This window comes from Anopheles coustani, chromosome 2 (genome assembly GCF_943734705.1).
Source record: "Anopheles coustani chromosome 2, idAnoCousDA_361_x.2, whole genome shotgun sequence".
Taxonomy (NCBI): domain Eukaryota; kingdom Metazoa; phylum Arthropoda; class Insecta; order Diptera; family Culicidae; genus Anopheles; species Anopheles coustani.
Genome location: NC_071289.1, coordinates 17,871,266 through 17,899,239, shown reverse-complemented (window position 1 = coordinate 17,899,239; position 27,974 = coordinate 17,871,266). Strand labels below are relative to the sequence as shown.

Sequence of the window (27,974 nt, the reverse complement as noted above, 5' to 3'; positions counted from 1 at the left end):
CTGCGTTCCGGTAGCCACACGACATAATGTTTCAATCTGCGCACAAACAAAACGTGCGATCTCTATGCTTTGCCCTTTCGTTTTTTGTTGGGTTTCGTGTGGAAATGGGTTGGGAAAATTAAAAAAAAAACGGTTCGGTTTGCCTTTCTATCGAAAACTCTCCCTGATGTACTTTGATTTTATTCAGCTTCAGTTTGTTATCTTAATACTAGGGAGCTATCTTAGAATCATAAATAAAACATAACAGACATTATAACAACCTTCTCATCGCGCCCACGCGTTTGCGGAACACAACATGGAACGGAACATGGAATGGAATGCGGGAAATAAGCTGTCGCATGGAACGGTTTTGGCCGGGGCAGCCCCTTCAGCCGGTACAGTACGTGTTTCCACCACCACCACCATCACCAACTTTACCACCACCCGTTCGAGGAGATATCCATGGGGCGTACGGGCGCCTAGAATGGATTTTCACCGCAGCACTGTATACAGTCCATGCAGTTGTGCTATCTTTTGCCGTCCTGCTGGCCCAACTGCACGTCGCTCATCGCCGTCAGCTGATCCTGGAGCGACTTTATCGTCGCCATGAGCGTACGCTTCTCGTCCAGCAGCGTGGTGATGTCGTCCTGGGCCGCTTTCAGGTAGGTGCGCAACACATCATTCTCCTGTCGTACTTTCATCCTGCAGCGGGTGTCGAAAGGAGTAATTAATCAAACTGTTTAATGGAATGAAGGGCGCAGATGATGAGCCTCACCTATTGCTTTCCGATGTCTTCTCGTTGTCAGTCAGTTGCCGCTTGAGGCCTTCATTGTCCTGCTTGAGCTGTTGTAGCACCAGGTGGAGGGATTTCACCTCTCGATCGCGCTCTCGCCGTTGCTCAAAGTCGGCTCGGTTCAGTTTCCGCTTACCACCGCCAACGCTGTCGGTGACGTCATCCGGCTTGCCACCGTACGTCGGCTGCACGTGGAACACGCCGGCTTCGTCCCGCGTTAGCAGTACCCTTCCGATGGCCAGATTGACCGGTAGCGTCCCCGGTGAGGTGATGTTCACCGGTGGGCGATCCTCGATCAGGTTCACCTTCACGTTCTCTACCGTGACCTCCATCGGGATGGGCGTGGGGATTACCTCGTCCTCGGCCAGATCGCCAAGACCCACGACCGTGCTCATCGAGAGCTGAAGATCGAGATCTTTCACCTCAACGTTGAGTTTCCGTTTGAACCAGCTAAAGCCGATACCGATCGTTTAAAACGCCGTAACAAGGATTAACCAGAATAAAAAGGGGTAAGAAACGTAAGACCCACGTAGAAGAAAGTCCGTGTTCCCGCAAGTTCATATCATTACCTCATGATCGTCGACTTGTCAGTCACTTTAAACGAATCGGCCGGCAGGGTCAGCTCCTCCTCTAATCTAATCGCAACGCAAGGTGGTGCTTCCGGATTATGCGGTGCAATGTTCCATGCTCTACATCTAGTACCGAACTTGGTCTAGGATGATAAATGATTTTCGTTTTTTCGAATTGGCCATGTTTGAAAACGTTTTTGCCGAATCAGGAGAGAAACCAATGATGAGATATTTTATCGCAAACCGATTGCCAAGCAACATTCGTTCGACGACAATGCATTTCAGTTTCAGATTTCAAATTTAATTTTCCAACAGATGAGAAATGTATGTGCGAGAGAAAGAGAAAGAGAGAGAGAGGGAATAAAAATAATGAAGGGAAAAAAGAAACAAAATCATTAAATTAGCATCAAACGGTTATCGTCTGCGTTAGCTTACATTTAGTAAAAACAAACATAAAACGTTTGTGTGTAGTTTTAGAAAAGGATAAATCCAGAAAGATCGAGACACACAGTACAGTAAGCATGTATAAAAGTAGAGAATCAAAATCGAGCTTTCGGAAAAGTTCAGAAATGACGAATTTCTGAATCAACATAAAATAAATTAAGTGATAAAAGAGATAAAAGAAAAGAGAAAGAGAGCGAGAACGAGAGAGAAAAAGAGAGAGAAAGAGAGATCAAGGAAGACGAAGGTGGAGAGAGTAGCTATTCTATGAAGGAATGTTTTTGGCTTTGAATATTTTACACTGTGTAGAGTATCTTAGGTGCACAAAAAGTGGTAAAACATGTAATTTTTATGTAAACCTAACACCTAGTTAGGTATTACATATTTTATATAGGTTGATGTATATCAATCACTGTAAACATGCAGCACAATCGGTCTCTATCCATAAGAACAAACGATCATCATCTCAATAAATGTAAAGAATGAGAATGAGAAGATATTCGTAGGCTTCTCCTTTTCCCCTGAACTTAGGATATAATGAAGGGGTCGTTTTATATTGCCAAAAAAGAAATAATAATGGACAGGAACATTAAAGATAGAGCATTACAAGCGTGATCATCATTCATCCAGCAAAGCAAACAGTAACAAAATGCAAGCAAATGCAAGGTGTTTGTGGGCTGTTTGTGCTGTTCTGGTTGTTTGTATAATACAGTAAGGATTCAGTGCTAAGGAATAGTAAAAGTTGTGTTTAAGAAAAGAGAACGATACGTTCTCTGGGTGTGTGGTGTGTGATGATCGTCATCTGTGATTGGAACAAGGGCACAAAGTTGAACATATTTAGAGAGGGTCAGTTGAAGTACTAATTTTAAATAAACAATACAAGTAAACCATAACCTAATCTAGCCTTCTTTCACAATTCCTTTGTACACCGGTTGTGCTGAGCTAAACAGAAGATAGAGACCAGTAAATTTAAACATGACTGGAATGTTTGCTGACTGCGAATTACAGACAAACATACATTGATAACATGCACCAGAAATGGGGATAGTCAATACATTACAAATCTCTCTTTCCATCACTTTAACATTTGAAGAAGAATTTGGGATAAATAAAAATGTCTCCACAAGTGTACAACATAACATGAAATGAGCATAAATAAACTCAAAACCAAACGACGCAGAATAAAATACAGCTAGTACACAAATAAATAAAAATGATAATCAATGTTTAAAACGATTTGTTGTAAACGAGTATAGATACCTTTGGCTTGCGATGAGCACCCTTTTTGAGGGGGAGAGAAGAGGTCACGTTTATGTGTACAGTTGGCACAGATTATGTTGTTGGTTTACCAGCGATCGTGCAACAGAGTTGGTTCGGTTACATTCGTATGAGTAAAGAGTATAGAACGACACATACAGGAAAACACAAAACGCACCACAAGAACAACAGAAACGATTCACAAGGATCACGTATATAATGCGGCAGAAGTTGGAAAAAGGGGGGGTGCAATAGGTGACGAAACCCCACCGTGTCCAAAAAAAGGCGATGGAGCGCAAGTGAGGAACCATTCCACACACGGTAAGAGACCATCACCCCATCAAGTTTTCATTGGAGGAATAGCAGTAACACGACGGCGGTGCCAGAACAATATTAAATGCATAAACAAACAATCACACAACCCACAGCCCCACACACACATACACACCAACACAAAGAAAGACAACCACAACCCACACGAATGTTGTTTTGCAACACGTCACCATAACGAGAAACCATAAATCATAAGTTTCGATGTTCGGTAAGGCCACGTGTTTGCAGCCCGAAGGAAACAGTTGGCGTTGGCGTTGGGATGGCAGCCAGTAAAGGAAGTGCAAGGACGAAAAAGTTTACGAAAGGGATACGTGTAGGTGATTGATAATTGTATCGCATGTTGTACGGTGTTTGTTCGTTCGGTGTTTTGTAAGGGACAGTAGTGACCGGAAGGACCACGGTTGGTGCAATGATGCGTATTGTTGGCCGGAGAGGACAGACGGCAGAGGGTGTAATGTTGTTGTCGAGGATGTTGGCAAGTTGATTACACATATGAAGCCAATTTTATGGTTTTGGATCCGATTGAATTGTTTTGTTTGTTTTCCGGTTGGTTTGTATTATCGATAGGATTATTGTTTTTTTTTTTGAATAACGAGAGATGATAGAGAAAGCATGCAAAAAAAGAAAAAAGAAAAGAAAAAAGTTTCAACAACATTAACACTTGGATAGTTGAGAATATTATATATGTGTATGTATATATATAGTATATAAGAATATGTAGTTAATGTTTTTATTTATATATATAGGATTATTCCAACAAATATATAATAGATGAAGGATGAAGTAGGAAATCTATAATAATTAAAGTACTGAGGGGAAAACAAATACCAAAAAAGGCACAGTGCGATGAAAAGGGAGGAATAAATAGACGTAGAAAGTTTAAGATGGCGTAAGATGTGCTTTTCTTTAGTACTTTGCAGTAAAATGTATTGATTTGGAAAAAAGGATTCAAAAGAATACATGCCAGATTGTAGCTTATCCTATCCTAGGTACGAGAAGGTTGAAAGATATGATTACAAAGACGATAAGTAGAATAAAAATTAAAGATAAAAAGGCAGCAAGTCGGACAAAATCGTTCCAACAGTCTACAGAAGTGGGATGTATTAGTTAGCAATTTCCTCAGAAATCTTGACTCTAGTATTTAAGTTTATTTATGACATGATATTCGTTCCATCGACTGCTTTTATTCGGAAAGCCATTTAACACCGACTTTAAGGAAGATATATTTACAAGATATGTGTTAATGCTGGTATCAACAAATGGCAGCTTGATAACAATAACGATTTGCTTGGCATTATTTGATGGAGTTATTAGGATTAAGCAAACCGTCGATCACATTTAACAGTAAACAATTGTTGCGAGTTTATTAAATAGACACCGAAAAGGAATTTTGACAAAGTATTAATTAATAGAATATATTAACTCAAAAACTGGTAAAATACCAAGAAAATTGAAGATGGAAGAGAAACCAAGAAGAGTGGTAGGAAGGAAAGAGCGAAAGGCTGTGAGTTTGTGAGTTTGGTGTGTTTGTGTATGTGAGAATATGTCCGCATTAAATGCTTATTGCACGGGATTATGGAATTGCTCTACTGCTCGTGGTAGCAACAGTTGCCAACATACCTGAAACTCGTCCCAAGGAATGGCACCACATTCGTCGCAGCTGATGGCGGACATTTGCAACCGAAGCGAGGAGCAGCTACCGACATTCTGGCGTATCACTTCAACCGTAGTCAACCTGGCGGAATCCGGAAGAACATTATAGAGCGAGTAAATCATTAAAATGCCGATCCAAGACAAAGATTACAAACGACGAACCTAAATGTAACCATTGACACCAAATCCCGTCGCTTGAGGCTACTGCTCTCGGACGGATCGGACGGCGAGGACATGTTCGTCAGGAACGGATCCTCGCACACCTCGCTTGCCACCTCGATCGGGGCCATTTTGATGGTGCTCTCCTGTCCGAACGGATACAGCCGGAACATGGCGTCCATACAGTCGGTGGTCTTTTCCGTGTCCTCCAGCACGCGTTGTAACTCCGAGTCGGAGCTGATGTCCGATTGCACCGAAAGCGTGTCGCTCATGTCATCGGACGTGTTCGTCTTCAGTGCGGAATCGATCGACGTCATGAGGTGCGAGAAGCCCTTCTTCATCGAACTGAGGCCCGAATTGAGCTCCTTTGAGAACGAGGTCGAATCGGTGGTGTTGGTGGTGGTTGAGGTGCGCGTTTTCGTTTGCGTTTGTAGTGCGGCATGCTGCTGTTGGTGTTGCGACTGTTGTTGGCCGCCCGGAATAGCAGTTCCTGCGGTGTTGGTAGAACCAACGGTACGTGCCGTGACGACAACTACCGAGGAAGAGGATGGCGTTTCTACCGAGGCAACACCGGAGGTGGAAGATGTCGTTGGAACGCTTTGTATTTGCACATTATGGCTGTAGTTGGAAAACAAATCAAAGGTGACCGTAAAGTTAGAAATGAGTAGAACTGAATTATATTTCTATGTTATCGTACCCGTGGGTGTTGGGATTGGAAATATGATGCACTTCCAGCGGAGGTTCTGTTGCTATTGGGGAGGGACATTCGGTACTGCTAAAAATGTTAGAATTTCTTGTTTGGTCCATCGAATTTGGCCACCCGGAACCTGGAACGGAACGGGATTATCATAGTGGGAAGGTTAGTTTGAATAATGGGAAGCTGTATATTTTCACTGATAATACCTAAGCTAGCGGAATCGGGCAGCACACTTTCACCATCACCTCCGCTCGACTCCTTACCGGGCGTTTGAGAGGGCATTACGAGTGAAACTTCCACCTGCGGTATAACACAGCCAACTATGATTGATTTTTCCGTATTTGCCTGGACGTGAGATAAAGGTGAGAGACATTTACACAAATGGTTATGGCAACTATGTATGTATTCCCGTCCCGCTCACTTACTGCCTGTAGGATGCGCTTCGAATCGAGCGATAGAAATGTGGCCATTTCGGTTAACTCCTCCGCCAGACGCAACAGGAACAGATACTGATAATGGTCAATTTGAACACTAACTAGATTGGAAACGTGAGCGATGATGTGCAGATCGGCCGTCCGATTGTCCGCGTCGCTGTCCTCGACCGAAGGGAGCTGTGGGGGTAACTTGTGGCTAGTGGTAGTAGTTGTGGCCGGGCCGAGTTTAACCGGCGACCCTTCCTCGGGAATGGCGGGAGCGGATGCGACCGAAAGCCGCTTCCATTTCTCATCGTCCAGCGGACCCAGCGGAGGTCCGCCACTCCAGTGGCTACCGAGGGGCGTTTCAGACAGGTCTAATGATTGCTTTAGACTGTTGACGGACAGTATCAGACTACTTTCACTCGATTTGTTCGAGTTAAAGTTGTTGCTGTTGAGCCGCTTGCTTCCGTCACCACACTCCGGTGGCTCGAGCAGCTCCGGTGGGAGCTCATCCGAACGCCCGTGTAACCATATCGTCACCGGAACCGCATCGACGAACGGAATCGCTCGGCTTGGACCGATCGAACGGGCTCCGTAAAACTCCACCCAAACCGGATCAAGCTTCAAACACCACACGTCCCTCGGTTCGCGCCACGTTGCGTACCGAGTAAGATTGCTAAACGCTGATTGCACTCCGCCACCGTTTGGAATGGCACCGGCCGTGTACGCGCTTCCCCCAACGACATCCGTCGCCGCAATGTGCGACAGTATCCGATCGGTCACGATGCACAGATCGCCCGGTTTCGAGGGAAACCCCGAGCCAAACACAAGGCTACCTTCCTGCAGGGACGATATGGCTTGGGCTAGGTCCGCCCGCGAGGCACCGGTCTCACGGATGTTGGTCAGCGCGAACCGGGACACCTCGACGTGCATCGCCTTGGGTCGGTCGCGTTGCTGTGGTGCGCCGGGCGATGCCTCGAATATCAACCGCGGCATTATGCACTCCACCTTGACGTCCATGTACATGATGTTGGGCTGCTGTTCGCCTCCACCGCCGCCCGAAGAGGTCGACGGGGTGGACGGGGAGTTGAGGCCGCTCGTGACATTGTTCGTCCGGAGGAGACTCTCGTGCAGGTTCAGCACGAACGAGCTCAGCCAGAGGAAGCTGTCCAGATGGAAGTGCACTTGAACGGGGTTGATGTGAACGAACGCTTTCGACGGTGGCACTAAGAGAGGGAGGAAAGATACGACAAAATTAGGTTAAAATGTTAAACGAGACCAATCAAAGAGTTACTTACGGGGAAAGACAAAGTCTCCGGGGTAGTAGAAGTAGGTAAACTCCGCATGAAGGGTGGCCATATCCGGTGGTACTCGGTCTCTGTCAGCTGAAAGTGGAAAAGTATTCAGATTAATTTAACACTCTATATGAGTAACTTGCAAACAATTAAACTAAACAAACTTTTTTTTCAACTTCAATCCATCATGCAACAATGTAAGGCTAGTATGGCTAACATGGATAAGTTAAACATTTTCCTAATTAAATAAGTAAATGGATTTTAGAGTGACCAGTTAAGAGATGACTATAAACATTTCTTATAACCAAGAATAAAGTATGAAAAATAGTTGAAAAGGTCGATGGAAAAGCATTAAACATAAGATGGTGTTCCTCTCGTTTCCGGAATGTCATAGTTTTATGATCCGTTTAACGACTTTTATCCTTTTTGCTCCGTAACATAATAAAATCTAGCGAAGAATGAATCAAACGGAACGTGAGTTCACAGGGTTAGGGGCAACTCATGTAAAGTTCATGACCACCAACAATCAAATAAAGTCCTTTTCAGGGTTAACGGAGCAAATGGAAAACTCATGTCATTGGTCGCTTAATTATACGCCTTCGCAAGTCCACCAGAGAGGGTAAATGTTGAGACCTTTCCGTTGGGGGGTTTTGTGTGAATTATTAAGAGTAGCTCGTCCGGAGGTCACAATCAGTGTTTCGGGCATCGCAACACAATGAGGTTAGTGTCAAGAGTAGGTCAAGCCCTCTACCGCATCCTGGTGGAGTACTGCAACTGTTCGTCGCTGGCCGGCATCAGGAATATTGGCAACTCCCGCCACCACTGGACCGAACGATGGTTCTGGATTGGCTGCACGCTGACCGGGTGGTTGTTTGCGGTGCAGCTGATCCGCACGTATGTCGCCCTGTTCCGCAACGATACCGTCAGCATCGCGCTGGAGAACGTCGATACCCGCTGGGAGCGGACGGCCTTTCCCTCGGTTGGGGTGTGCGAGATGGGCTACAACAAGGAAACCTACAACCGATTGATGACGTACATGGATGGTTTGCGCGAGGGCGAGAGCATGGAGTACAATTACGACGTGGAAGACTTCCTGATGCGTGTGATCTACCATAACCTGTACAACGCGGCGGCTTTCCAGGTGTACTGCCAACCGTACGCAAAGTGTTCCGAATGTATGCGTTGTCCCCGCGAAGGGTATCGGGCCGTGGCGGGTTTAGTTCGTGCGAACTGTACGGAGCTGTTCAGCAGTTGCTCCTGGAACGGGAAACCTTTCGACTGTTGCCGCTACTTTCGTCCAATCAGAACGAGCGTGGGATCATGCTTTCTAATTAATTCTTTGCAAACGGTTGAAAAGTAGGTGACAACGTGCGAACCGTTGGACAAATTGATCGGAAGTAACCGAAGCAAAATGTCATTCTTACTCTTTACACTCCCCACAAGGTACGGGAAGGATTGGCTTCGTATGGAAGTGGATACAGAAACACCGGAAGGAGAACTAAGACTATCTTTCAAGCTAGCTACCTCGGTAAGTATTGCAAACTTCTACACTGCTGGCGTTTAGTTTTTCTGCTTCCTCATCCTCCGTCGCCTTTAAAGATGCACATTATGAACGAAGAGGACATCCCGCACATCCTGTTGGCGAGCTTGACGTACAACCAAATTGCGGCCGGTTTCTCGCAGACCGTCTTCATGACGCTGCAGGACATCGTGAACGATCCACTGGTTCGCTCGGTCGAGACCGACATAAGACGGTGCCGTTTTCCCGACGAAAAATCCGACACCGACGGTTATCCGCAGTACAGCTACAGTGTGTGCGTTACCGCATGTCTTAAGGCGGCCCAGATACGCTTGTGCAACTGTTGTCACCACAACATGATACTGGATGGTAAAGAGCGTGTCCACATTGATTAGTTTCTTCTTCATTGAATTCAACTTTCTTCCTTTTTTTCTCAAGAAAACGAAAGACATCTCGAATGCAACTTTGACGGTATGGTATGCTTGGATGAAATGGATATTGTCGCGCCGGCAACGAAAATTCTTCAACCGTGGCGCACGGACGGCCTGGCATGCCCCTGCTATCCGTCGTGCAACGAGAAGCAGATCCGCATCGTCGGCCGGGAGTCGGAAACGTTCGATCGTGACGAACGATCGGTGCTGATCAAACTGATGGGCATGCCGACGCAACGGTACCGGCGCCAGATCGTCCGGGAGACCATCGATGTGGTGGTTTCGATCGGCGGCATACTGGGACTGTTTACCGGTGCTAGTTTGCTGAGTTTGGCCGAATTTTTCTACTTCTTTACGGTGCGCTTCTACAACAATGTGGTGCCGAATGATGCGGAGGTTCACGAGAACGCCAAAGAGGAAGATGGGAGGAGCGGGGACGAAGACTATGGCTCCGATTCTAGCTCTTCGTTCGGTTATGAATCGTTACCGGATGATGATCGTTACGAGGCAAGGTACAACAACCGATACAATGTTTATGATTGAAATGCATACCAATTGCCAATACGAAACAACTTCACTTAAACTCAAAACTGCTTTAAACACCATCTAACACAACTATTTGCTTTTGAATGAAATATACTAAGATCGATTGTATAACGTCAACATGAGAGAAAATGTAAAATAAACAATTTAAATAGAGTACCGAGCAATAAAGAAAAATGTTCTAGTCTAAAATGAACTCAATCGATACCTTTCTTCCGCTTGTTCTGTGCTGTTGAGTTGCAGCAGCAGCAATGAAACGAAAATGGTTGCAGAAAGAAACCGTTAATGACTCCGTACGAGACCGCACACGCTAACCACTTGCACGGTTTTACAACATGGAACCCGTGGGGGCGTGTACTCTTCATACTAAGGAAAATAGGGCTAGTTATAATGAACACTCCTCCTACTGAAATTTCCCCTCTGCTTCATCCTCATGCCTATGCCGTCCGTTTAATCCATGCAAACAAGCTGCCTCCTGCCAAGGCATCACCACGAGAGGGGGGGCGAACAAAAACACACGCAGACAACTTACCGGCCACAAACTCCTTCGGCATCTGCTTGTTCCCGGACGTCGTCACGCGGTACAGCGTAAACTCTTCGATCTTCATCACTACGCAGGCACACATGAGCTTCGCCAGATTGTCCAGGACGTGCTTTTTCATCGGCGACACGGCGGCCGAACCGACACTGCCCGGTGTCCCCGGGACGGATGGTTGCTGCTGCTGCTGCTGATTGCTATTGCTTCCAATACTGGTACGACGTTGTTGTCCGAACGAGGGAGATGCCGGTGGCGCTTGTTGCTGCTGCTGCTGCTGCTGTTGTTGCTGGCCAAAGTTTGTTGTTCTGAAATTGCGGTAAAGCACGGACTATGGTTAGTGGCGGGGGATGTTGTTTTCAGTTTCCCACAACCCGCACCCGGGGTCGCACAATGGGAAGCACCATAATGCATGCCGCCGATGCTGACGCACGCGAGAAGCGCGCTTCCGGGGCCGTACCTTTCTAGTGATGCATGCTGCGGCGGCCGGTTCGGTTGACTTAGGTTAAGGATGGTTTCCCTGAAGGCGTTTAGTGACTGTTCGAGCCAGAGGGCGGGTGGAATGCTTGCCTCGCGGTATCTGAGGAGACGGGTGGATAACATAAGGTAGAGTTCGTGAAATATTGTGTTTTCCAGTGGGATATAAAATATTCTATGAAATTCTGCAAATTGTGTGGGCTAGAAGTGTTAAGGTGGAATTTGGAGGAATTCAATCATTTATGTCAATCAGTTCATTCCACGAATAAATCGCCATGAAATCAAGCCAGTTAAATAAAAAGCATTGGGCTCACATATGCTGTTACAAAAATGGTAGATTAACAGACAAGCAGATTAATCCTTGCAATGATTCCTTTTTTTCGTTCATTTCAATGGACAAATACCAATAACTACTTTCGTTTGATATACATATAAAACACTTCTGGTTAAATTTTTCAACAACTGGAAACGTTGGCAAGATGAAGGCAAGTAATAACAAGAATATAATATTAGCATAGTACATAGAGGTCGCTGGGGTAATATGCATCCCATTTCTTCTGATTTCTTATGAAAAACATGTTTCATAAGAAAGTACCCTCTAGAAGCGAACTAAAAGGTGATCATCCTGTGAGTTTTACAGTTCTACATCAACCGAAACGCGAAACACTAAACAAAAACATCACCAGTTCGCACAGAGTCTGATGTAATGTTGCTGTCCACTCCGCCAGGGAATAGACAGTGCAAAAATGGTTGTTTTTATAAGTGGAATACATAGTTCCATTAAGTACAATCAGAGCTTCAAACTGCACACAAAAACCTCGGTAAGTATGCAGATTCACTCGTATTTTTATTACAAATAGGTTCAACTATCCATTCAACTTGCAAGTAGGTCGGGGCTTGGTGCATCAGTTTGTAAACGAACTAGAATGAATTCTTATCATTTAAAATCAAGATGTTGATTAATAAAAGCATCAATTCTCTGGATTTAATTTACATCCAGGAAATAGGAGGAAATATTTCAAAATTGATATAAACAACAATCACTAGTAAATTTCATTGAAAATGCATTAGTTCTCCTGAACTGGCGCATATTACCCAAAGAACCCATAATTTCAATTAACGCTAGTTTCATACTAGTTTTGCCCTATTACATTATTAACAAATCTTTTTTCTCTATTATTATTTATGTTGTGTGTCTATTGTGTTATTTTGTCTTAATGCATAAATATACCTACGTTTTTTTTATGAAAAGGATATCAAGCTAAAGCGAAAGTAAATAAGTAAAGGAGAGAAAACCCCGCGATAAACATAATCTGGCGTAAAATAAACTTCGCCAAACTTGCCTGAGTCACGCCATGTGTTAGCAATGTGGATCCTACTTGGGATGCATTGATTTTTAATATATTTCCTACCCCATGGCAGCGTGCTAACGGAAAAAGAGCGTGTTCATATCGCACGCTACACGCAAGGCGCTTCCGTTACGACGGACGAGAGACGAGGAAAGAAATCGAGTTTCAACCAGCCAACTCGCGCTGGTAAGCTCGCGAGCACGGAAGGCGTTAAACTCGCGGAACAGAAGTTCGTTAAATTAAATTACCGCCCGTTCATTGGCATGTGACACGGGAGGGAGGGAGCTGTGTTGCTACTCACTTGGGCCAGTGGGATCGATCGGCTTTCGCCAGGTGGTACGGGTAGTAATCGATCTGGAAGCCCTGCACCGAAATCTGGAGCGCCCCGCCGTCGGTCAGGCTCGGGTGGCTGGACCGGCCAACGCCAACGTCGTCGCACAGGTGCAGATCGATGCGCTGGCTGAAGAAGTGGTAGGACGTTTCCCGCACGTCGTACACGTTGAAGTAGCGCTGGGCGGCGGTCAGCTGCTGCGTGTCCGGTGCCTTCTTCGACTGGTCCAGCTGGGCCTGGTACTCGGGCAGCGTTTCGAGCTTCTTCTGCGCCTTCACCCGCTGCACCACGTTCGTCGACGCCTTGATCAGGCCGGTCAGCGAGTCGACGAAGTGGAGCGCGGCCTTCAGCTGCGAGTCCGTCAGCACCCACAGCAGATCGTCGAGGATCAGCACGAGCCGGCTGGCGACGATGCTGCAGTCCGAGAGCCGCTTCTTGATCGTGATCCGACAGCGGGCCTGATTGGTGAGGAGCCGCAACGGCGTCAGGCTGAGGTCCTGCGTGCTGCTCGCCTCGATGCGCACCGTCTGCCAGGACAGCTCCTTGAAGATGAGGATCATGCCGCGCGTCGGATCCTTCAGTCTTGTCACGCGCAGATCGCCCAGCAGCCACTTGGGCGTCCGCGACTCGACCCGTATCCGGGACATCTGCACCGAGGCCGTGAAGGCGGGACTCTTGAGGTTCACGTTCACCGTGTTCACCACGATCGTGATGCCGTCGATGACCTTGTGTATAAAGCTATATTTCCCCTGGGGCGCCGTCAGGCTCGAGAGGCGTGCCGTCGGCGTGCCGCTGCGCGCTATCTCGCATGTCTCTATCGTTATGTTCACCTCGTCCAGCGTCTGTGAAGGAAGCGAAGGTGGATGATCACGTCAGGGTGAAGCCGGTAAAATGTTGTTTTATTTACTTATTCGCGCGAAGCAGTATGATCGTGTTGAGCGATTAGATAGTGAAAGAATAAACAATAATTGTTTGCAAAGTGCATCGAACGACGCGTTGTGAAAATATCTCGATTACTTAAATTGTATACCATTGTAAATAAAGTTATGTCACGAAAAGCTCGTTGGATTTATAAATCCACCATACAAACACATAAAAATTAAAACAATACAGAAAAATCATTTTTTGAACTAGTTATTTTGTTCGCAAAGAACACACTTCAAGATCAAATACACTTGGCAAAGCTTTTTTACGTAACCTTAGAACCTTTGCAATTTGCTCAACGAAGTTTTTAGTGAATTCAAGAACTTAGTAAATTTGAACGAACAGAAAGAAGCCAAAGAAAGAATTTCATTTCATTTTTTTCATGATGATAATTTATTACGATTTTGAGTGAAATGCCAAAATCATTTAGTAGAATTTTTGTCTTAGGATTATATTTTACGAAATTTGTGAAAAATTGCCAAATTTAATTTAAAAGAATTGAAAATAATTTCTGAGAAACCCAGGAAAGAAGATCGGACATCCTTCTATTTGGGCAACTTTTTTCCAATCATAAATATTTAGATTAACTTGAGAGAGAGTTTAATAAAGTTTGAAAGTTATGATAGGATCAATGTTTATTTTCACAGCATTTGGTACGGACTATTTGTTTACTCTTTTTTTAACTCTATTTAAATCACAAAATAAACTTCCCTAAAACAAGGAACTCAATCTATGTATTTAATCCACAAGAAGGTCGTGGTTTAAACAGTATGCGATAGTAGAGTTCTCTATATCTGGACCAAAAATTGTGGTATTAATCATATTTCCCCGTAATATGATAGTAATCACATTGACACCTCATTCGCTTCGAAAATCACAACATCGCAACAAACCGCACACGCACTTTCGTCGTTCGCCCCGCCGGACACCGGAGACGGATAGATAAGGCGGGGATTGCAATCACCTTAATTATGCCGCCAGCGGTAACCGGCGACGAGTACGCCACCACCGACACCTACTTACCAACATAATCGGTGTGCTCTTCAGCTTGGTCCAGGATATCCGAAACGAGACATGGTTGCACCAGGCGGACGTCAGCCGCAGCCAGGCCGGCAGCTCCAGCAGCTCCGTCAGCACGTTCTCGTCCAGCTGCAGGTTGGAGAGTTCGCCCTCGCCCCGGAACGCGCTCAGGTTCACCTTATCGGGTGATAAATTCTTCGTGTAACTGTAGTAGCCCGAACCGGAGATGGAAGTAAAGATGAAAGAGAGAGAAAAAAAAAGATGCACACAAATAAATAATCCGGAAACCGGATACACACCAAGTGGACTCCCTTTCTAGCAGGTGGGTGGTGAGGGTTGGGGGGTCTGGCCGCCAAGTGGAGGAGAATTAAGCGGTCAGGATATACGAACGGAGGGTGAACTCGGTCGAAAACGTGTCGAATAAAAGTGCAGGGAAGCGGAACGGGCATGAAATTAAATGAAATACCCACAGAAAACCGACGGTGACGAGCGCTCGGGGAAATAAAATACGACCCCGCCGAGGACCTGGCTACCGGCCCCTGGCCCATCAACTCCCCCTTCCTCCTCGCCGTCCTCCGGTGCAACCCCAAAAATGTCCCAAGGACACGAACGGATCCGTCTCCGACCTCGCACTTTTCCTCGGATGTTTGGAAAACTTTTACTTTGCCAACTGTCGGCGAGCGAATGAAAATGAATTGCCCAAAGCGAATTGGCGCAGAGTGTGTGTGTGTGTGTGGGTTCGTGTGTGTATGTGTGGCCAAAGTCAGTTCGCCGGCTAGTTTATATTCCGGTGGACTTTCTTTGCCTATTTCACACACCACTATATGACGGTAAAAGGCAAAGGCCGGAAAGGCAAGATGCTTGGAAAAAGCAAGGTGAAATAAATAAAATCTAACCATCTTTTACCGGCATCAACCACACCACGCGGAGGATGCGGGAAAAGCCCCCGGGGAGGGACGGGGATGATTCGGGATACATCCCGCCGATCCCTAGTTAGCACAGGGAAATGCTCGCGGGCTTCACGGAGGATCGGAGCGCGGGAAAACGACTCGACCTGTCATCACAGACCGTTAGCAGTGCGTACGTGTTGTTGGAGGCAATTTGGATCTCGGGAAAAGCTATGGCGAAAGGAAAGTGAGTTTTCTCTTCTCCCCCCCGCAGGCTCGCGGGCCAGCATGTGTGTGTATGTGTGGGATGAATTCTAATCAGGGCGCATTATTCCGCACCGCTTTTTATGATCACCATAATGGTCGGTGGTCTAGTTCCCCTCCCCCAATAAAACACACGGAATGGAGCGCAAAATTGTGCAAGTTAGCTTTCGTTTCCTTCTTTATTACTTCACTCAAACGCGCGTTCCCTTCCTAGCGCTGCTTGCTTCTTAAGCCTATTTCGGTGACGTAAAAGTTTTCCCTCCATCCTCCGTCAAATGTCACCTCGGAGCAGAATAGTCCTGGCGGCGATCCTTAGTGGTCCAGGCGTGGGATCGGGCTGATTGCGATTCGCTGTGCGCCAATTACATTAGTGCGAGAAAAAAAGAGGATCATTGTTCCGCATGGGGAAAAATAAACGCACAGTGGCCGGAACATTGTCCCGCACTGGAAAGGATGGATAATAATTAGTGATGTTATGGTGGCATCATCACGCTAATTATTCATCAAGTAAATATACATAGTAAAATGATGTTATAGCTTTCGGTACAAATTATGAACCAATTACCATTTACTCATAAAAAGAGGTTCTTCTTACGATGTTCAGAGCAAAGTAGGAACAAACTTTATTGAAAAAATAAAGAGTTAATAATGGTTTTAACAAGCAAGTACCGTATTTTGACGTATCTACTAACATCGGTTTTTCGTGAACAATTATTGCTTCGAAATTTGAAAAAGAAATTATACATGAAAATTATTTTACAGCTTTTTAGTACCAATTCCTGTCTTCCTCTCAGTATAAAATCAGCTGCTCGTATGGGGTTTCTCTTTTAAATGTAAATTAATAAAAAGAAACTAAAAATAGCTTTTGTAATGCTATTACAAAGATCAAAAAAATGAAACATAGGAGAATAAATACACCATTTTAAATTTTAAACATTTATAAATGTTCAAAATATTACTCAAAATCTCGATGAATTTATAAGTTCATAATTAACTGAATATAGCTCTGATTTAAATAAGATGAAAGCACCGAAACGTATAACAGGATCAAGTACATCAGTTCATATTTTTAAAAGTTTTAAAATTTGGTTGGCATGTACTTAGATAAAAGTGTAAAATGATGTATATTCTACAAAGAAATGTGTTTTAATAAGAACGATCCAATATAGATGAGTGGTGATATACATCCACGAAGGAGTGGTATTTTAAACTTTAAATCCAACCTTGATTGGAAAACTATTTTATGAACGAACTTCAGCATCAAAAGGATACTGAAAACTTTAATAATCGCTTCGAGATGGAAACAGTTTATCAAACCAAAGTAGTAGTTCTCTCAAGAGATCCCGAACGCTTCAAACGACTTAGCGCGTCAGCATAGATTAGCAATCATCAAAAAGGAGCATCATCATCATCATCATCGTGCATCGAATATGTATGAACCAATTAACGCAACGTCTCTTACCGACGGACCGAATACCGAAGCGGGGTCGAACACGCATCAACCGGGAGAGGGAGGGGTCACTATTTCTGGCTTATTTCCTAGAGATTGACTTACCTTCTTCGAATCATTCATCCCGCCCTGGGGGGACTCTTCTTCGAGAGTGTCGGGAGGGTACGTGACAAAATGCCTTCTTTTTATAAGCGAAAATCATAACCATCCCGTCGCTGCAAGCGTCGGTGGTTCTTTCCCTCTTTCGGAACGGGTCCAAAGCTCAAACGCCGGAATGCAATCAGGGAAATTATACCCGGAACTCATTAGCCGGAAAAGCCATCCAACTTTACCCACCATGGGGAGGGGTACGGCGAGCCGGAAAAGTGGCGAAAAGTGTTTATCCTCCTAAAACACGATCGCCCCGCGAACAGTGCAACAGGTTTTGAGGAAGGGATATCTCTGGAAAATGTGCGAGAGCAGGTTTCCATCGGAAAATTCACAAGAAACTCATAGCGCACCGGGACCGACGAGCGGAGGAACGATTCGTTGAAGGTAATTTGCCGGTTTGATGACTATAAAGAAATTACATTCCTACCTGGAATGAGCTCTAAAAGGTGACCAAGTTTTTGTGTTGCAAAGATGGCGCAGCCGGGAGGGATGCGGGGGATGTATGTGGAAATTAATTTTTCTGCCACCAAACAAAGGACGGGATTGGCCAAAGTGAGGTGAAAACTGAAAGTCACTGGTTCCTACATTGCAATTTAAACATCCTAAGGGGCGGTCGGAAGTCGTCCTCATCCGTCGTCCGGGGCGTGTTCGACGACAAATTAAAATGTCACCGGAACGGGGACGCAGGAAGCTCCACCATCCGGGAACGACCAGGTTTGCATCGCCGGGATCCAAAGAGGGAGCACTCAGAGTTTATATTAAAATCACCCAGAAAACTTTAACGCAAAACAATCTCCAACCAACCAGCGACCTCTTGCTGTCCCGTCCACCGAGGGCCGGTGTCTCCGGTGTCTCGCTGTCCGGTAAACTTTGCTAGGAATTCAATTATGCACTGATCCTGAGTTCGTGGTGACGTGACCATTGCAAACGAACACGCAACCCGGAACCCGGTGTCTTTACTGTCCCCGCACGAGCCAAACTCCATGGCATGGATAGAGGCTCAAGTTCTGGACCAAGTTTACCCTTTGGCAAGCGGAAAGTTTGATGAAGGAAACACGACGTAGGAAGGAGGGGGTCAATTGATCCTTACGACTGGGGAGTCGTTGGGTCAAGTTATGTCAATGCCAGTGGACTTAGTACCAGACCATCGATCGATCGACGACTGACGGAACGGTGGGCGAACAATAAGGATAAATAATTAAATCCAGTTCAGAAATTGGAGCCCCCTTCGACAGGATTTAATACGGGACGGATTTTCTTGTCAGGTAGGTGCCGATGGCACTGAAACATACGATTTCTAAGTGTTGGGAATCCATTTCCTAACTTATCAAACCAGTCGGAGACGGAAAATATCTCTATCGCCTCAACAGGTGCCAATGGTATCAACGGTAACTTCCCAAGGTATGACGACCTTCTATGCGACAGGACGAAAGTTAATTTCCTTCGGAGTGGGTCAGCTTTTTCACTTGTTTTCCCTTTCCTTTTCCCACATTAAACCGGCACCCGAGCCGCAGGATGATGGAACTTCACCATTCCGGAGGCCTCCGGCTAAAGCATAAGGCTATGATCGAGCTATTATTAAGCACATCATGCATAAGTAAAGAGCCACATGAATAACTGAGCGTTGGGTTCCTTCTCTCGCGGGGAGGGGAGGGAAAGTGACTCCACCGTGGGAAACTGATAGGGGAACGGAATCGGCAAGACAATCCATTTCATCCGGGGCCATGGGATGACTTTAATGTACGAGTATATAACAGAGTGTTCTTAATATATGTTAAATGGACTCTGATTTATTCATCACGGGAGATTAAGAAAAGCTCTTGCTATTTTTACCCATCAAAATTACGCGATATTTCCCAATGGAATGAAGCAAGCGAACAACGAAACAAAGGACGGTTTAAAGAACGCTGATTTTGGAACCTTAAAATTCCCGATAACGTACCATATAATCATTTAAAAATAAAGCATAAAAACCTACTGCTGTCCTTAACGTTTCTTCTAGATGGTAAAAACATGTTTGAAATACTTTTCTATTATATTTTTGAGCTCATCTCAAAGACCAGTTTGTGCTACAATCACATCGTCCATAATATAAGTCAAATCAATATTCATTTACAATTTCAAATGAAAAGTTGGTATCAATGAAATATTAATGCCTTTTAAAAATGAGACGTTATCTTGAGGACAATTGAAAAAATTGAGCTACGATCAATGTTCGGAAAAAAAGGATGGTGTTATGGATGGGTATTACTCTTACTGAATTTTGTTTTTCTTATACTGTTATTTTTTTCATTCCTGTCAATTAGAGATCATCTTTTAATGTGATTTCTCTTTTTCTTAGTATCACTTGAAATGAAATATAAAAGGTCACAAAAATACAACAATTAAAAAACATAGAAGCTTCGTTGAAACAGAAGTAAAGTCTGTGGATTCTGAATTAACTGAATAAGACTATAAATTAATTGAAGACTGTAAATTAAGTAGAAGAAGAGTCTTTCTACAATTCAAAGACATGTAGTAAATCTTTTGACTACGTACAGGAAATCTTTGAAAAGACAAATGGATACACAAAATTTGTGTTAAAAAAACCGGGACTAAAGTAAAAATATTGTTGAAAAAGTGGTGATTAACAAAAAAAAAAAAATGAGGATCACACGAAAAAATGGTTTATTCATAACACGACCGCTAAAGAGGTCTGTTTTAATTATCAACCAGAAGCGTGTAGTTTCATTCCATAGCTTAGGAATGTTGGTCTAAACGTTCCGCCACTTAGCAATTGTCACTATCATCTCAAAAGCATCTTTATTGAATCATTCCACACACCCATCTAATAACTGAACGTAGCTTGGCGTGGAGGTATATTATTTCGGCACCGACCGAATAAACTAATAACCAATCCACCCCCGGAAGCTCCCAATGGGCACCATTGGGTGGCTTGGCTTAGGCTAACACTCTCCGTCCGGACATTCCTGCCTGGGGGCATTCCGGGTGATCTGCCATCAGTATTTCATCGAATTCGTGAGTAATATTGATAGTGGGCCGTGTTAGCTACGGGTTTCCTGGCGAAACTTTGGGCTGACTCCGGCAGAAACAAGTCGTCGTGGGTGCCCCAAACAGAAGGTGAAGCTGCGGGACAGGCCTTTCGCCGGCAAAGGAAATATATTTCATTTCATTATTTATGTATTCCGTCGCAGCAGCAGCAGCAGCACCGAAAGCCCACCGCGGCCTGAGTTCGTGATGAGCTGTAAAGCTAGGCACGTCCGGATGATCGATCCATCCTTTGCCCGCATCCTCGGATAAATCATTCGTCCACCAGGCGAACGGATCCTTCTCATTTGGAATCCATCCTTCGTCATCTCCAGCCATCCAAAGCCCAGGGCCGAACGAGCTTCCCCGGAAAGCGTGCCCCGGGTAGATAGATTTCGCCCACCCCGCTCCTCCCCGGTAGCATCATAACTATGCATATGGGCGCGTCTCGCGAACGGATTTCCGCCGGGTTGGAAAATGTGGCACAAAAAAAACAGGCGGGAAGAATCTCCTGCATCACCGTAGAGAGCGCACGTGCCTTAACTTGCTTCCGCCGTCCGTGGGGGCAATATTTTCCGTGCCACGGGCAAGTGCTCCGTCGTGTTTGCATCGGTGACAGGAGGGAAGGAAAAAAAAGAGGTATCGTAGTGCTTTCGAAATTGGTTTAAAAAGTTTTCCACCATCAGCGGAACCATCGGCGAACGGCACGAACTGGCAATTTTCCACACGATGGCAGCAAGTAAAGCGTCCCATCTCGTCGAGCGTGGGCGGGGGGTGAACCACCAGAAAGCCCATCTCCCGGTGTCCCGGCCAATTCGTTTCCAGTTGCCACTACGCGTCAATCAATCACAATCGAAGAGGAAAATGAAATAAAAATATCATTAATTACAATCGCACGGACGACGTTCTGTGGCTGGGAAAAGCGGGACGGTAGTAAAACCCGAACGGAAGCGAGTCAAGGGGCAGAAACGACATTTTTCAATTCCTTCCCCGGAGCGATATTGAAGGGAACACTCAAACTCGAAGCTGGAGCCGACTGGAGGATACCGTCAACCATCCTCCGTTTCGTTTCGACAACGAGTTTTCCCGTCTCCGGGGGGAAGTCTCCGGAAAGATTGTGTAATAATTTGCAGCACAAATAATTGCTCACTTGCCGACGAGGGAGAAGTGATGAAAATCCGGAAACCGGAAACGGAACCGACTTCTCCCTCCCTGACAGAGTGGAATTATTTATTGCAATTTTCACACATTCTGAGCAGAACTTCAGTTCCATTCCACTCGTACTTCAGACGGTAGGCTACGGTGTAGGACAGATGGATGTCGATTCGGTGCTGTTGAAATGGAGCCTTTCTATGAAATATTTATTCCACTCAGATCGGTCCATCATCGGACACTGACGCTCGCTTGCATACCCTTCGGAAATCCCCGCTTCCCGAGGCTTGTCCACCTGTAGGTCACCGGTGAGCAAAGGGCAATAATGTTATGGGCATCATTCGGAAGCGGAAGGGTAAAGAGAGGAAGCATATGCACTATGCGTGCATGAATGCGTCGCTGTAAGTTATGACAACTGCATCAGACACAGTGCAGTGCAAGGTAATGCCACGTCAGTCATTGTCACCGCTTTTAATGACAATGTATTCGATTGTAGCACGTTCGGTAATATATCTACATCGTGTTCAAGCTTGTTTGGCAGTGAGATAAAGAGGTAAATTGTTGTTATGCAATCGCGAACAATTACAAATTCGATAACAATCGAAGAATTGCATAATTCAAAAGTGTTTGAAAAGAAGTAATGTATTTTATGGTGATTTCAGTTTGGCCCTTCCGATGGTAAGCATACACAATCACATTTCTAAAAGCCTGTTGTAAAAAGTAGATAAGATCAGGAGTTGACAAGTTTTTAAAAATAGAGTAGAAGAACATAAAAAAAAATTTCACGCATGGCACAAATTATCAAAATTAAATGAGACTATTATAGTTTCAGAGAAGTATAACGTAAAAATCTATCTAAGATAATTAGCACACAAATTGTAAGTAATCAACACATCAAGGATTTTTGATAGCGTTACCTTAAGAAAAACAAAACCAACCATTCAATGTTTGTTTTGAAAATCAAATAAAAATGATAAAGAATTAAAAGAGGTTTCATGAATGATAAAGATTATTGAGAAAGACAAAACAAATCAATGCTTGTTTTGAAAACCAAAGAGGAATGATAAAGAATTAAAAGAGGTTTCATAAATGATAAAAGATTATATAAATGATTGAATACTGTTAACGTGGAGTTTTTGAATTGTGCAGATATTGTTAAACTGCATCGCTACACCTGTGACTAGTGAGGGTTAAAAATAAACGCACTGATAAGTGCAAGTCAACCCCTACAACAGATAGTTGTCAGTGAAAGGAATATTTTAATTAATAACACGACACTCCAAGGAAGATTAATCATCCAGGGCAACTCGCTCACATTGCCCTCATTTTAATTCCTACAATTTAGCCTTCAAAATAATTAGTCCCCGCTGACGACCATCATGTCTTTACGGGCGAGAGCAATATAAACCTAGCGGCGACCAATTTGCATACAACCGAAACCGAGGCGGACCCTAAAACTCGTGATAAGAAAATGCCGAGCTGCCAACAAAAACGATCGTAATGAAGACAACGGACAGTGTAGCATTTGTTCCCTCGTGGATTTATGTGGACCCTTTGAACGGAATCATCGCAGAAGAAAAACATACCCTTCATTTCTTCCTCGCGTTCGTCCTTCCGCTGAGGGCAGCATCGCTGTCCTTTGACCCACTTTCGAACGGAATGGATGGCGAAGGGCTTCAAGAGTGAGTGAAAAGAGGAAAACGAAGCCAAAAATGGAACACCCACTTACAGCAGAGCCCATGACGATCAGTGTAATGAGTGCACGATGTACTTGGGCGTCGAAAGATGTAACAAAAACCCCAACTTCAAAATGAGCATCATGTTTTGCTTTACAAGCTTTCGGTCCCATTTCAAAAAGGGATGACCATTTTAAACGCCGGTGCTGGCCGGTTCGCTCAAAGTAAGGGCTCAAGTATCATTAGCAAAATGAAAGTGTGATACTGTGGACGTGTGGAACGCAATGGACGGATTTTCACCGACAAAACTGCAGGAGGAAGCATGCAGCAACGAACGAAATTGCATTAGAGCAAGTGAAAATGGATGTTCTCTGCACCGGAACCGGTCAAAGCTGTCTGGCGGTAACGTAGATTGATTGAACCCGGCACAAACCAACCGTCGACCATTCATCATCCAAAATAATACCATGTAATGCTTGGTGGTTTCGGTGCAAGAAAAAAAACAAGACTGGGTCAGTAGTGCTATATTTCCAATTATTTTTAGTTTCACATGTGGGTTGCGAATTTTTATAAAATTGAATTTAGAAATATTTTAAACACATACACGTACCGTGAACTATTTCCTCTGCATGAAATCCAACGTTCTGTCGCCAAAATCGAGCCAACGTGGCTTATCAGCCCCGCGCAAAGTCCCGATTAAATAGCCACGTTTTCTGAAGGTTATGCATTGAACCCGACGAGTCTGTTTACAGATGGTGGCTATTTTTTTTTGTAATCCGTTCCCACTTTGCTGATAAAGCGTGGCCACTAGACGAAAAAAAACCCGCTCATCATCATCGTACATTCATCGCTCAACAAAAAAGAGCTATTTTGCAACACTCCGAGTGATTCTTTTTCGTGAACGGAAGTGATAACCCACCTTTATCACGATAAAAGAAAAACGACCGACCATGCATGAGATAGCAGCAATAGCACAGGCACTATGGAACAATGTTTAGGATCAAAGAAAAACCAACGCTTCCAACGGATTTACATTTCCTCGGAAAAACACGGACACAATTCTACCCCAAAAGGTGCATCTCCATTCCATCTCCAACTCCAAGTGTTTACTGTATGCATTATCAAAATGATTTATGGCACGAACCGGACACACACGGCGGACCGGAGATCATAACCCTTGGAAAGCGACCATGCAGACACGCCCGTTAACCACCCTCCATGGATGGTTCCGTGGACTGCAGAACAGATGCGTCGTATCCCAGCGGTTCGCAATCCGTTGGCAAAACATGGTCCACTGTTTGATAACATGGTGGACTCACAGGAGGGGAAAGAGAATGCGAGAGAATGCTGATGTTTGCTTTAGCATGAAAAAACAAAACACGGGCGATGACCCCAACGAGTGGTGAACATTTCGGGAAAAGTGTCTTAATACAAGAGTTTTGATAGTAAGTGTGTTAAGGTTTGTGACATAGGAATGTTTCTGGGAAATTCATTCATGTAGATCATGCATCCGAGATTCATTCGAATTAATCCGAGAATGTACAGTGCGTGTTATACCTATGTTATGTCATTGCAGTGAATGAGTGCTAAAGAAATGGTGGTGCATCTATAAACATTTCGCACTTTGTAAACATTGGTATCTCTAGAAATTTATATAATAACCTTTTTTGTTAATCTTTAAGATTCAATTCATCATCGTTCTGACTTGAATGACCCAGTTACAGTTTATATCGTCCATTGTTTTGTAGCGTCAAAGACCACTTACATAATGTAAAATAATTATTTATATCAATGTTTACATTGGTTCATCAATGTGCGGCCCAGATAAGAAGAAGATATCAATGTTTTCACAAATTGGTATCATTCACCAAACACATTTGTCTTTGGATTTGTCTTTTTGGTTTTTGGAACCCATCTCCCATGCATGCATATGCGCACACGTACAAACCGCTGATCCACTTCCATTCACAGTAATTGACATAAATTTTTAATAAATCCCACTTTCCTCATTCAACCGACGTGCGGCGAAGGCAAGGGAAGAAAGGATACAAAATTGAGAATCGCCCGTGGGCTATAATCTAATAATGGCCGCACACTTTTCAGATAGCGCCATCGGAAAAAGCGCTGTGGCTACATTTGAAAATTTATAAACCCATCGCCGACCCCGTTCCACCGGAGCCGCCATCCAACGGACCATTAATTCCATTACGCCGGAGCGTTTACGAAGGTAACTGCGACGGGGAACCCACCTCCCGGGTTCTTTGAGGGTGGAAGGTTTGGGTGGCCTTTTTTTCGTTTTTCTAAAAACTCCGACCTGACGCAGTGTACCTGCGTCCCGGGGGCCGCACGCGATACGTCATCAGCGCCGGGTTCCGGGGAGTTCGGAGGCCCAACCAACCCGTACCATATGGTATAACTTTTGCACCGGTGGAGGTTTTTTTTCCCACGGGAAGCCATTGGTGATGGAATTCCAGTGAAAAACCGGCGATCCTTCCCTCTTTTATCCCGAGATCAGGAAAAATGCTACTGCAGCTGAAGTTTGTAGGGGAAAAATTAAATCTAGCTTCCATCGTTCTCAGCGCACCGGGACGCATGCCATTTAATTTTTATATCAACGGCGATGAAAACAAGGACGAAGGCAAGCAAAAAGTAAGGAGCAAAACCAGAGTCAAACGCAGTGTGCCAGCCTTTGCTTGCACGGTTTAGCCGACAGCCATTAAAGTAGGCGGGAAAAATCCCCGCCCCCCTCGCAGCAACCGGCGACCGGAGAAGATTGGGGTTAGAAAAACCGGGACGGACGGAAAAACGACCACTCCCGACCATCCAGGGCGGAAGAAGCTCGTTCGGGAGCGAATGGAAAAGGTCAGGGTTGTTAGGCGCGGGCGCACCGTAACCAACAACTCGAGCGCCATAAATCGAAACCGGTACGTCTTAAGCTCGACCGTGGTCGTCTTTGGCGAATGACGATAGTTAGGCTTCGTTAGAGAAGAAGGTTTTATTTCGTACTTTTTAACCGTTCATTGGGGATGGGGAGGTGTTTTTACCGCGTGTCCTGCGAGTGTCAGTTTCAGGATTGTGACTGGTTGGTGTTAAAAATTATCAACATCGTGCATTTTAACGACTTGCCGTACAACATTGCGACGCAGTATTTTTTCCATTCGGCATGGAAAAACATGCTCAAACAAACAAAGAGAGAAAGTGGCAAATAAAAATATCACCATCGAGTTTATCCATTCCCAGCCGTTGGTCCAAACGCAGGCAGGTTTATTCCACGAACTTCCGAAGGCGAGTTCCATGTCGTACCGGTCGCTGCCGGCAACAAATAACAAGTAACAAATTAATTTACATTTAAATGACATGCAAACAGACCAGAAATAGCTAACTCGCGAAGGACACATTCGCCATTAACCGTATTTCCATTTCGAGTCAGGCTACCCCCCCACGCAAAACATACTATTCTGGGGGTTTTGTTTCTTTTTGGGGATCCTATCCAACGACAGCGATAAAAACGTTATCCTAAAACATAACCCAAAAGCATCAGATGAAGGTACAAGGAAAACATCAAAAGTGCGTGCCACCAATTCTGTGCTGTCCTTCGTGCGTGGTCATTTGTGGTGCCGGAAAATGGTTCCACTTTCCACGCGGGAAATGTTCAAATGCGACCGCTCTCTCTGCGTCCAGGGCTCGAAGTGTCGTAATGCGACACTTGTCGACGTAATGCGTAATGGTTCAATATTTCCAACACCTCAACCTGCGGAAGGGAGGAACCAGCTGGAACCCTTTCTCTTCTTCCCTCGCAAAAGGATAACAGAACCGCCGTTTGTTGGCATCCTTCCAGACGACCGCCAACCGTGCGGAGGAGGTCGATAATAGGTTTTCGCGTTTCTTTCTCCGCTTTTTTTTTATCAATTCAACTCACGCACACGACTGTAAACATTCGTAACAGCTGTTTCGTTACGTGTGAATGGGTTTCGCTGTCTTACTTGAACGAAAATGAATAACAAATTGAGTTAATTGTAAAACCGGTCGTGGAAGGAAATGGAATCGATTGATCCAGGGTCGACGGGAAAGGACAGAAACCGAGAGGGAGAGGCAGAAGAATCGCAATCAGGGGGTGACCTTCAGCTCCCCTGAGGATGTCGGGAGGTTGTTGGGAAGAAAATATTGCAGTTACGAAAACAAGACTTTTCGCCAAGACGCCACTTACCGGGAGAGATGCTTGAGCAGTTGATTCTTTATGATAGACACCATTGTTGCGCACTTTAGCCCGATGCTACTTCCGCTTTACGCTTTCTCGCTCACTCGTTCGGAAACAAAGATTTTCCTCCCGCACTTTCCCCGTTAGCGTAGCAGCACTTGTTGGCGAAAGACTTTTACTTCTTCCGGGAAGAACTTGCACCTTCACTTATCGTCGTATGACTTTCCACACTCTCGCACGGTTGCTTGCATTACACATGACAATGGTTTTCCATCGGCGAAAGGGAGGTCGGTGGCCCCGCAAGACGATGGACGAAGGAAATGCACACCACACACACGAAAGGAATGAACGAATTGGGGAGCGCACTTTTCTTGATTCAATTCAAACTTTTCATGACACTTCTTGCCCGCCTCCGTCACTTTCTCACACCCTTCCACAGGCACTGATTC

At 44.9% G+C, this 27,974-nt stretch overlaps 1 protein-coding gene across 3 annotated transcripts; it reads right to left on the bottom strand.

The window, feature by feature from the left end:
• Positions 1 to 138: 138 nt before the first annotated feature.
• On the bottom strand, positions 139 to 27,732 carry LOC131262165 (bridge-like lipid transfer protein family member 3B). Of its 3 annotated transcripts, none has more exons than XM_058264104.1 (15): positions 27,535 to 27,732; positions 14,725 to 14,926; positions 12,748 to 13,619; positions 11,081 to 11,200; positions 10,618 to 10,928; positions 7,596 to 7,682; positions 6,307 to 7,523; positions 6,079 to 6,226; positions 5,882 to 6,011; positions 5,721 to 5,802; positions 5,188 to 5,645; positions 4,993 to 5,107; positions 1,342 to 1,484; positions 755 to 1,222; positions 139 to 681 (listed from the first exon to the last, which is right to left on the bottom strand). In XM_058264104.1, exons 1-15 carry the CDS (start codon positions 27,576 to 27,578, stop codon positions 507 to 509), a joined length of 4,572 nt encoding a protein of 1,523 aa, XP_058120087.1. In that variant the 5' UTR covers positions 27,579 to 27,732; the 3' UTR covers positions 139 to 506. The 3 variants fall into 3 exon arrangements, with proteins under 3 accessions (XP_058120087.1, XP_058120085.1, XP_058120086.1); XM_058264102.1 differs by adding an exon at positions 3,043 to 3,063 and having other exon boundaries at positions 5,188 to 5,802; positions 6,088 to 6,226; XM_058264103.1 differs by having other exon boundaries at positions 5,188 to 5,802; positions 6,088 to 6,226.
• Positions 27,733 to 27,974: the final 242 nt, after the last annotated feature.